Source organism: Tachypleus tridentatus, chromosome 13 (assembly GCF_004210375.1).
Source record: "Tachypleus tridentatus isolate NWPU-2018 chromosome 13, ASM421037v1, whole genome shotgun sequence".
In the NCBI taxonomy this organism is placed as follows: domain Eukaryota; kingdom Metazoa; phylum Arthropoda; class Merostomata; order Xiphosura; family Limulidae; genus Tachypleus; species Tachypleus tridentatus.
The window spans coordinates 84835006-84847356 of record NC_134837.1 but is presented as its reverse complement, the minus strand read 5'-3'; the positions used below and the strand labels follow the sequence as shown (position 1 = coordinate 84847356).

At 29.6% G+C, this 12351-nt stretch overlaps 1 protein-coding gene across 5 annotated transcripts in view; it reads right to left on the bottom strand.

Moving 5' to 3' along the window:
- LOC143239610 (uncharacterized) overlaps positions 1-12351 on the bottom strand; it is a 113611-nt gene that overhangs the window by 37007 nt on the left and 64253 nt on the right. For all 5 annotated transcript variants that reach the window (XM_076480879.1, XM_076480880.1, XM_076480883.1 and 2 more), the window contains 8 exons: positions 9403-9501; positions 8375-8520; positions 8032-8092; positions 7422-7520; positions 6506-6613; positions 5433-5567; positions 4751-4808; positions 1917-2000 (listed from right to left, as the gene is read on the bottom strand). In XM_076480879.1, coding sequence (XP_076336994.1) covers positions 1917-2000; positions 4751-4808; positions 5433-5567; positions 6506-6613; positions 7422-7520; positions 8032-8092; positions 8375-8520; positions 9403-9501 — 790 coding nt within the window. The remainder of the gene's footprint in view (positions 1-1916; positions 2001-4750; positions 4809-5432; positions 5568-6505; positions 6614-7421; positions 7521-8031; positions 8093-8374; positions 8521-9402; positions 9502-12351) is intronic.

Here is a 12351-nt window from a genome sequence, read left to right as displayed (position 1 = left end):
AAACCTCTACTAAACTTTCACTAGTGAGCAGATATGTCCTGTATTTGACTGGTCCAATGATACACTGATATAGTGGTTACTTGCCTCCAAGCAAACATTACACAAGACCAAAGCTTCTTCTGATATTCTGTGTCTGTCAGTGTGTCATGAGTTTTTAAAAGTAGAAGTAAAGGGTGTTTACTGTTGTACTTTTGTTTATCTCATTCTAAAAGTTTTATGTAATTACATGAAAAAGATACATCTACAACCAGTTCTTTCACAATTCATCTCAGATCATACCAGTTGTATTTTATGTTGTTGTAATTTATATAAAATATATTATAATGAGTAATTATGAAAAACAAAACAACATGTAAATCCATTTTTCCATAATCACCTCAGGTTATGTCAGTTGTGTTTTATGTTGTAATTTGTGTAACATACACTGTAATGGGTAATTATGAGAAAAAATTATATGTACAACCCATTCTTTCACAAAACACCTGGAGTCATATAAGTTGTATTTTGTGTTATTGTAATTTGTGTAAAATACATTATAACATGTAATTACAAGAAACAAACTACATGCACAACTCATTATTCTGTACATCACCTGGGGTAACACAAGTTGTATTTTATGTTGTATTTTGTATAAAATATAGCTAAATCTGTTTCAAAATATTTCACATGAAAAAATTACCCACTCTACAAAACTGAACTAAATACCATTTTACAATATAGATTGAAGTATCTGGTATGATTATTCATTCCAAAGAAATGCATGATAACAATGTATTTTATGACTAAAATACTCACTGAATATCTTTTAATATGTTTTTCTTGCCTTAAGTATGACCAGTATGTGGTTTGTTTTATTAAATTATTGGTTGCAGGACTGATTAATGATAGACATAAAAAAGGTAAAGAAATATGTAGTTGAGAATTAAGTTTTCTTATCTTGAACATGTTTATGAGATCAAAACAAGACAGAACAAGTTGAACTGTGTAACATTTGCACACTTAAACATACACAGCATTTCATAAAACAACAATCAACTAGTGGAATGGATAGGCTGATTTATGCAGAAAATAATAAAAAAAAATTCATATCTAGCTTGACTCAAAGATAGTACAACATACTACACAATGAAGACTGCACTTGAAGCATATTGTGCAAACACTTGTCATTTAGAGAGATATAAACATAAAGTAAACTCTAACTGTAAAAATTACATGCTTCAATCAAACATGTGCAACTTCTTTTCAAGCAATAACTTTTGGTGACTTACTCTGCATACATACATTGTGTTAAAATCACAACAGAAAGAGAAATTCCATCTATATTGATTAGTTTTAGAAAATTTAAAAATCAACCATCTGATCATTTGTCTTATTTAGCAGCAACTTGAAAGATAAAATTAATTAATACATATTTCTTTTTAGGCTTTTATTATTGTGAGTACTCATATATGTAGATAGTAATTTATTTCAGCTATCACCATGTTTTTTGAAATTACTGCTTGAGCTTTCGGCTCAATTACCTAAGCCTTCTGTCAGTGCAAGATAAATTACTTAATGCAATCATATTTATTTTTGTTTAAACAGAGGTTTTAAAATCAGTAACAAATAAAATTAAACAAATTATGAATGTTTTGTAGAATTTGAGAAGACATTTGTTAATTTCTATGCATTTAGACATTGAAGTTAAAATTTATTTTATTGAAATTTACTAAGATTATAAAGAGAGGGAATGGATGATCATGTATTACACATTTTCATCTATTCTGGTGTGCTCATAAATCTTCTCACTTCAATATTTAGATGAAATGAAACATATTCAGACAATGACTATGATCTTTCCCATGTGAACACATCATAACTTTATACAGAGAGCAAAAATCTGTTGTAAGTCTAAAGACATGCACTCATGTACATACCTGCTAGATGTGTTTTCACTGTGTGAAGTTCCTCACCCAGATGGTCACATGTGGCTTCAGTACGAGTCAATTTCACATTCAACTCTGCATAAGCACAGGCACAACAACAAGCAAAAAAAAACACAAACACAAAGGTTTCATAAGAAAATAAAATAGTGGAAGAAACAATAAATACATTTACAGGCAAGATGTAAATAAAATAATAATCCGAAATAACTTATGACAAAAATGAACAAGAAAAATTAAAAAGGAGGCACAAAACCCTACACAATAAACTTCTGTTTTGGAATAGCAAAGTAAGATGTTTCATTAGTGAAGTGTTTTTAACAGATATATCCTCTGTGGAACAACAAAGTGAGATTTTATTACTAATGCATTTTTGTTCTGGACTAGTAAAGTAAAGTATTTCTACATATTTTTGAGATCCATTTTAATTTTGGAACAGTAAAATGAGGTGCTCATTGTTAATTATTTTGAAAGACATTTCTCTTTCTGGATTAATAAAATAAGATATTTTCTTACTGATGTAATTCTGAGAGAAATATAAATTTTAGAACATAAAAGTAAGGTTTTATTGCTGATGTATTTTTATTTTTAAGGAAGAATTTTGTTTTGTAATAGCAAAATAAGATGTCTGATCTTAGAAGTAAATGCAAGTCACACTGATCATATGATGTGTTGCATGATCCATACAATACTATATGATTGAGAAAAGCACATTTGAAATCAGTCTAACATATGTAGGGAAAGGCAAAGATATTGCAGCATTCCAAAGAGGCATAATAGTGAGTTTATATCTAGCAGGTGCCACAGTGGCCAAGGAAGATGCATGAGTAGGCTGCTCGCTGATCAGTAACGACGAAAAGGTGAAGAATGTCTGCTGTGAGGGGGAATTTTGGCCACAAACACAGTGAGAGGAAGAAAAGAAAGACAGTTAGAGAGAATGATAAAGTCCAACAGTCACCATACAACAGATAAACTGACAGACATTCAGTGCATAACAATCAATACCTTGGATGTACCTTGTGAAAAACATTGCAACAAATGGACTATAACAGTAAGAGACCACTGATCTCAGTTAATAACAACAAAAATGTCTTCAGTGGCATAAAGAAATATTGTACTAATAAAGATAGGTAAAAGGTAATGCAGTCCAATAAATCACACTTTGCACTTTTCCTTTACAGATTTGGGAAAAACTACAAGAATAACTCACACCTATTGTGTATTTCCAACTGTCAAGGCCTATAGCAGAAATGCCAACCATTACGATTTTGGTGTATACATTACGACTATACTCTCATACAGACAGTTATTACGACTTGTTGCAACTCCCAAATTATTATATTTTATATAGGCCTATACAATAAAGTGATAAATTGTTCCCCCAGGGCTTGAAAGGGGTGAAAAGAAAATTTCTAGTGAGATACAAATAAATTTTGATAATAAATAAAAGACATAGTCCAAATGGCTACTTGCGATAATCATGTTTGTGCTTGAAATAATAAAAAATATTTGTATCTCCAACGTCTACCAATAGTTTGAGTGCGATGCTTCTCCATATTGGGTACTTGGGATAATCCATAGTTACGTCACTAGTGCTTGTCAGCCAATCAGCGCTCGCGTAGATGGGTATTTCTCGTTTTCTAAGCGACATAGAAACACCAATGCGATTGTTCACAAGATGGAAAAAAAGAGGCCTTGTTCACCAGATTGTCTTGTTTCTGGCAAATCTAAAAGGACTACAACTGTGAAAGGGCTCTGTCTACAATCACTACGCTCAGTCATTTGAAATAGTTGGTATCTCTGCTATAATGGTGAAATAAAGGTTTGGGACATGTTTTGCTGGCATACCCTATGTCTCTCTTTGGAAAACAAAGTGAATGTCACAGTTTGCCTCAGCATCATTTCTGATCAAATGTATTCAACAAAACTTCATGTGCACTCTGCTGGAGACATACTTTCAAGACAATAATGCTTCATCAACCATACCCAAATTATATGTGTATCAGTTGAGTGAGGTACATGATAGAGATTTCAGACATCTACCACAGTTGCCAAAATCCCCAGATCTCAATCTATTTGAGCATCTATGGATAAATATGAAAGACACGCTCAGCATCACAATCTTTTGCCTAACTTATTCTATAAAGTGCATACAGTATTAATGACTGGATGAGAGAACATTCTTGACACCTTGTGGATTCTATGTCACATCACACCATGATTATTATCTGGGCAAAAGTTTCCCCATTCCTTATTGGTTATAGTACCTAATAAAGTTCCCAGACTGAAGCTATTGCAATTTTAAAAGCATGTTCAAAGTTGATACTCCTTTTAGCAGCATCATAAGATTTAGTAGAAAAATGTTCCACAAGGCTACATTTGAATCTTGACCCTAAATATGCAAATCCAAGATAAAATCATTTATGAATATGTTACTTTTTCATAACACTATTTTATCATTCAAAAGTTTTATTCAACTGAGAACTGGAATAATTTAACTTATATATATAAATAACTAAATATTTTTCATTAGTCCAGACATTGCCACATAAATGTTTGAAATTTGAATTCTGGAATCCTCTTACATAAATAATACTTTTTTTTCCCTATTACATCAAATTTAAAATGGGAAAACAAATGTGGCAAATAATGTAGTTTTTCAAGTTATTTTATTAGGTGTGCAAAGAAAATACTGTTTATTAAATCATAATAATCATGAGGTACAATGATATACAAAAAATCAAAACTTGTTCTTACAAAGCATAAACAATGTGTAAATATATGAAGAATGTTTCATTGTAAATTTAAAAATGAAAACTAAAACTTACCATCAATTACTTGTAGCTGTTTATTCTGTCTTTGCTTGCCATGTTCTAAGTCTTCACCCTAACAATTTATTCACTTTTACTTATCTCTTTGATCCATTGTTAAAAGTTCATATTTTTTATCCATGGTTAAAATGTGATATTTCTGATGCATCTTTAAAACTTGGTAATGGGCTACTGTTAATAATTTATAGTATTGATCTAACTGAAAGTTGTTTTTGTAAATTATATTTAGCTATGAACAACTACATATATATTTAAGTATCGCTAATAAATTACAATTAATTATGAAATGCAACAATAACTATGAAATATTTAAACAAAACGTAAAATTCAGGTGATAGTTCATTTGATTCCAAAAAGTTTCAGGATGCTATTTAAACTTATTGAAGCTGATTTCTACAATTCCTTAACTGTAAGTGACATATAATACTGCTGATTGACATTCAAAAATTCCATATTACCTCTTACTGTTCTATACAAGGAATATCTCAAAATTAAGAACAAACATGTTTTTTTACCACATCTGAAATCACTATTTTTGTTGGTTAAAAGTTATAATAATTTTTGTAACTACTTATACAGCACATCAGTTTCCCCTTACTTAAATCACAATTGATCTTAATTAAAATAAAATGAAACATTCAACAAAGACAGTGTCACTGGTAAAAGCTAGATTTCTCACCATTTCTTCCAACCTTTTCTGTAAGTTGGTTACTTCTCTCTTGCGGCTTTCAAGAGATGCTTCTAGTTGTAGAATGGTTTCATCTTTCCTGATTATATCATCCCGCAACTCACTAGTAACATTAGCCTCAGATTCCTTGTAAGGTAAAAAAATTATAACAAAAACTGACAATTCTAAGTTTTTTTAACAAACGTTTAGCTATATACTAAGGAAAACTAAATAACAATTACAAAATCTTACATGCATGTGGCAAATTACTTTTTCACAATTCTTTTTTATGTTTTATCAACTGACATATTCACTTTTTAAAATTGTAGTGATTTGCACCACCTTTGAAGAAGAAGCAGAAATTCTGCTTTAAAATAAGAAAAATAAATTATAGTTGATAAAGGAAAAACAATCTGCAAATCAGATTCTTCCCTCACAAAGTTGATTGTTTTCTATTAACTGCTTTGGCACATGTTCATATCAACTGCTCTTTCTGCAATCTGGCTACTCTGCTTCATATCTTTCTTAAAAATTATGTGTGCATGTGTAGAAATACCATGTACTTAAGGTCTAACACCAGATGGCTTTCAATCCAGGTTGCAATTATACAAGTCATAAACTGTATCCTGTTTTATCATTGTGTGTATGTTATGTAATATTTGAATGAGTCACAGTGATATTAGATACACTAGCACCACATTTATCTAGGCCAAGTAAAAATTAATTCTGTGCATAAATAAGTGCTGGTTCAATGAGGTGAATGTGTCAGTTTAAATTCATGCTTGCATTAATGAACAATTATACTTTTTAGCAGTCAGTAATTGTACAGATTACATAAATCTTTAAGCCATATAAATTAATAGTGAAACATTACTAATTAACTTCGATAAAACTGGACTTACCATATGAAGAGACTACTTAGTAGTAATTATTACGTTATTTTTTAATTTATATATAAATAAAACTGTTTGGTAACATTTTCTAAATTTTTCAAATATTTTAAAAGCATTATTACCCAAAAAAACATATTGAACGATTTAGTGGTGTATTTTTAGTCTTTTTAATTTATATGAAGATAAACTCACTTTTTTTCTTTCTAAGAGTTTGATTTTTTCATCTGATTTTGATAAGGCCTGTTTAAGTTTTTCTACTTCTTTCTTATAATGTTTCACCTCTTCGGTTTCAGTTCTCTCCTAAAGACAAAAATGCAACAGTACATGCTTAAATCTATGGTTTCATAATCTCCAAGCTTTTGGCAACTAATTAATTAGGAAAGTAATTTTAAAATATTCTTATAATAATTGCTTCTGATTATTTTGTTTTGTAAGCATGTAGTTTTATTTGATTTAAAATTTTTATTAATGGGTAGTTTTATTCTTAAAAGACAATTTATTTTAATCCTATCAAAAACCTTTAATAGATATTGAAATACAAATTTCCAATCTAATATGTATATGGATTTGTACCAATTTTTTATGTTTTTCTTATAAAACAGAAAATCACAAGTTACTGAGATACAAGAAAAGGAAATTTTTTTTGAAAGTTGACTGACTCATGATTTGCCACATTTTTCCACTTGGCACAAAGATGAACATATTTTTAAATACCTGTATGAATGAGTATAAAAAAACAAACCAAAATCCTGATAAGCCAATAATAAACATACAAATAAACTGTATCTTTATTGAACTTTTATATAGCTTATTTTTTGTAGTGATTTCTGTATAAGTAATTTCAAACTTTTGTATAATGTGTGTACATGTATGTTAAGTAATTGCTTGTTCATTATACATAAAATAAATCAGTGAAAAATACAGTAATAAACATTCGGAAATGAAAAGTCAACATTGGGTAAACTGTTATTCAATATTTAATTTTAATGCAATTCTTGTTGTCTGTATTTTGTATAAAAAACAAGACTCGAGAGTTTTTATAGAAAAGTAAATCAACAAAAACTGACAGTTTTAAAATAGAACAGCTAGTAACAGTTTTAACACATACCTGACTAATGTTAGAATCTGAAGTTTTAGATCGTTGACGTTCTTCCTCCAAAAGTCTCTCCAGTTGTTGGATCTTCTCTCGTTCCTGTTCTGATTGTGTCTACAGAAGTTGTTGTCATTGTAAAAGTGTCAATTCTCAATAAATAATCTACCTATTCCTTCAAACAAACTTGAATAATTTTGTTACCTTTCACTGACTATAGTATAAACTGAATAATAACAGGTATATTATTAATCACATCACATTTATAAAGCTGATAATGGTATGACTTAGATACATTCATGTATATTTGTTAAATTACACTCATCACAAACATATCTATTTCAAAAGTAAGATACATCACTTGTAAATATTGCTAATAAAAGATAAAAAAGAACTCACACAATCCATATCTATGAGATGCATCTATCTATCTGTTATATTCAAGACATGCTTTGTTTCCTTGTTTTAGGTAGATATAATTTGTTAATTTTACAGCAATATTTTGAACAATGAAATATTTTTAGTATATAATCTGCTGACATATTTTTCGTTTCATTTTTTTATGACTTGCATCGGGTATATAATTCATTTTAAGAGCATAAGTGAACAAATTACCAAGTCGACTTACTTCAAGATCAACCTTGTTTATGGCTTCTTCCTCTATCCTGAACTGTAAATCTTCAACTTTTCTGGAAAAACCACAGTGATTGGTTAGCATTTCAAAGCAAAATACTGCAAGACACACTGAAAGTCATTTTCAGCATCTTATATTTCATGTATTTCTTTGCCATGGAAGAAAGTACAACTCTGAAGAACCTTTTGTAAAAAATATTGTTTAAAACAAACTCTATCCACTGCATAGCCATTATATGTCACATGTGAAGTTTTAAAATAATTATATTTATTATCATGAGAGATGTACAACCATGTTGTCCTCAGCACATTTCTATGCATGAGGATTTTCCACCCACCTTCGCTCATCTTCCAACTGACTTAATGTTTTCTTTTTTTCTAATTCAGTTTTTTCAACAAGTTCCCGTAGCTGGATCAGAGTAGCTTCTGTTTCTTCTGTGTATGCTTGGTGTTCTTTTTGTAAAACTGCCAACTTCTGTTCTGTCTGTAATGAAACACGTGAAGCACATCAAAATACAGATAGAACTTTGTAATAAATCTGGGAAGTTTAAATTTTTAAGCTTATTTTCTATCATTTGAAATAAAAATATGATGGCTTAGTCAAGCAAACAAATATACATTTATATGGAAGTATATAAGCCTATAGTGATATGCAAGTAAAAGTTAATTGTTTCATTTCTAGTAAAAGAACCAAGAACATCTGAACATTATATAAACAACTAAGTAATCTTAAAATACCAATAACAGAAAACATTTTGTATACACAGAATTGCTATGTGGAGATATAATTTCAACCTTTTAACAATTAATGTTGTTCTTTAAAAATTTGCAACAAATACTTAGATAAAAATACCAGTAAGTAATAAATAATACCAAAGTCTGCCAAATTTTATAAAATGCACTGATAACATAATTAAAAAATGCAGACTTAGATAATTTTGAAAGTCTGTTATTTTACTATGAGCATAACATAAGCAATAATATACAATCTGGGATATGTTTAGGAACTGAATTACTATTTTTATAGCCCAAAGTTATACAAGGTGTATTAAAGTAACTTGTTTATTTTGTGCAAAGCTAACAATGCCAGCTGTCCCTAATTTAGAAGTGATAGACTATAAGATAGGCAGCTAGTCAATGCCAACCACTGCCAATTCTCAGGCTACTCTCATCAGATAGTGGGACTGACTATCATGTTATAACTCCTCCAAAGCTGGAAGGGGGGTCATGTATAGGGGATGGAATTTAAACCCATTATTCACAAATTGCAAGTCAAGCACACAAACCACCAGACAATGCCAAGCCATACAAGTAAATAAAAAATGTAACATTCTGGTTTAAAGAATTTCTGAAGAATCATCATTACCTCATCTACTTGACCAGCAGCACGAGCTACCTCTGCTCTTTCCAGATCCCGTTCCTGAAGCAGCTTCTCAATCTGTTCTTCCTTTTCTTTTAAAGCCTCCTTAAAACAATAAAATAAGACATGAAATTATTTTGAAGAATAAAGAAAGAAGTTAGGTGATGCAAGTTTTAACTATATTTATGAAAGGCCATGTAATGTACATTTTACAGTCATATGAATAAAGTTAACATACAAGGTTAAACACAAACAACAGTAACAAAGTTTAAAATACACTCTACAATATTAAATTTTTTTTAGATAAGTAGGCTTGAACAGTTTAATTATTCAAGTTATTTGAGTTACAGCACATAGTTTATTATTTTAAAGTTTTATTAGAACTTTCAGAATAGATTTTAGTCATAATACTTATTATTAATTAATTCTGTTCAATCCTAAATATCTTGTGTGAAATAACATTGCAAAATAGAGAATGTTGCATAACATCTTTCTTACAGCTTTTTTCTGGAATAGCAAGGGTTTTGGTATGGAAGCAATTGTAACAATTAATTGTCTTGATGATAATAACATCTACAAGACAAACTGGCCACCTTTCCTACATGCTCATATTAACAATCCAATGCTAATCAAGCCAGATCCAAATTCAGCTTACACATTAAATTTTTTTAAATAGAAAGTAACAAACTTAATAACATACAATGAGCTACAACTACAAGAACAGTTTTGTACAAGAAATTTAATTATTTTTAACAACTAATTTGGAAGTTATAAATCTATAAAGAGTCTGATTGTTTACAAGTTCAGAGTACTTTAAACACAAAAAGAAAGTTAAAGATACATGGTGAGTACAGTACACAAGATTAACCCACTTAAACACTGACTGTAGGTGTATACCTTATTGCTCCTAACAACCTAACAAGGCTAACATTTAATATAGCCACTTAAGAGATCTATTATCATATTAGTTACAAGTTTACCAGCTTTAGGACATGAAAAATTAAAAGATTTCTAAATAATCCATCCATTTAAGTAAGACTAATATAATACAGACATGTAGACATGTTGCATTTTTCTGTCTCATGTCTTGCTGGTAACAGTGACATGCTGTATCACTGATCTGCTGCTTTATTTCTTTTTCTGCTACAAAGAAATGTGTTTGTCTTAGTGCAAAGATACTCACTGAGCTACTCATGCTCTGTTCATTGCAGAAAAATGAACCCTAAATTTAGCATAGTGAGTCCATAAAGTTATTGCTTATCCACCAAGGGATTTCAAGAGAAATAACCTCTGTTTTAATTGTGTTGTGATACACTACAGAGTTTCAATGGAACACACCAGAGTGTATTATACAGAAAAATGTTTCCACAAGAATATGTCACATTCATTATTTTTTAATTTTTAAGGACATTTGCATGTTCCAACCTTTTTGTATCAGCTGAAAACTTGTTTACAAAATAAAAAGCAAATTAACAAAGTATTTATTATTTAATCTTCTATATAATAAGGAAAAATATTTTCAGAAATAAAGGTTTATACCATGTTTAAGACTGAGTTAAACACTTTAAAAAAGAAGGTTTATTTAATGTCCAAGTTTGAATGCTGTGAGATGTACTCCATATCTGTATATATTTATTGTAAATGTGTATATTTCTACAATTTGGGTCAGTATCCCAAGTCAGAAAAGCTTACAAATTTTAAGTATGCAAAGTAAAAATAATTAGGTTTCTCCAATATTCTATTTTTCCTTCACATTATTAAAAACAATATAATAATAATAAGGGTTATTCCATGCCAACTCACCTAGGACTTCCTAGTTCATGTTATAGATTTCCTTGGAAAAATTTAAGCAAAAACTTCATTTTGATTTATTTAGCCATGCAGTACATCTTTAGAATTTTGCATGGCTGAATAAATCAAAATGAAGTTTTTGCTTAAATGTTTTTCAAGAAAAAATCTTTGACATGAATTGGGAAAAGTTCTTTTTTCTGGGTGAGTTGGCATGGAATGACCCATAAATGACATTCCAATTCAATGACAATTTTCCTTCACAATCACCTCCTAGTATATAAAAATATATACATCTACATCTGATAACAAGCCATTTTTTCCTGCAATTGTTGATTAGACATTTTTTTTAGATAAATTCATGAAAAAGACCAGCAAATGAGTACTTGTCTGTACAAGATGTTTTATGTAATTGTCTTCCTTCAAATCAAAGTACTTATTTTTTAAATTTATATGTTATATGTCAATAGTAATGATACAAAGAAGTGAACAATTTTCGTATTTAACTATTAGAAAACCAAATATTATCCATATATATATATATATTTGAATGATCTGAGTGAAGGGGTTATTTTGTTAGACACTGACAGTTATTAAAACTATTTTCAGTCAGGATACATGCATTATGTAAAGTATTATCATTATGCTTGTTTTGTTTTAGAGTAACACCACATTGGGTTATCTGTTGTATCCACCGTGGGGGATCAAACCCAGGATTTTTGCATTGCATGTTTATAAATTTACCTCTGACCCACAAGGGTGATTACTATTATGTGTAACTCATTCTAGTTAAAACTGCAGAAGTTGAAAAACAATACTTGTCAACACAGAGATAACTTTAAAATACTTTATTATTCATATTTTGTGCTTCAACAGACATATTCACACTCTAAAGTGAAATACATAGTAAGAATTATATAAATACAAGCATGCTAGTGTTATTAATACATATGATTCGTTTTGTCAAATCCACTGTCAAGTCTTTAAATGGGTCACCACATTAAAATGACTGTGTATTGGATCTATTGACTGTAAGAAATTTGTATGAAGAGTATTTATATTAATATTATTATATAATAATTATTGCAGTTTATATAACTATTCCAGAACTATCCTAAATAATGTTTTAGTCTACTGTGAGAGTGAACAAGAACATTCTAATTTAAC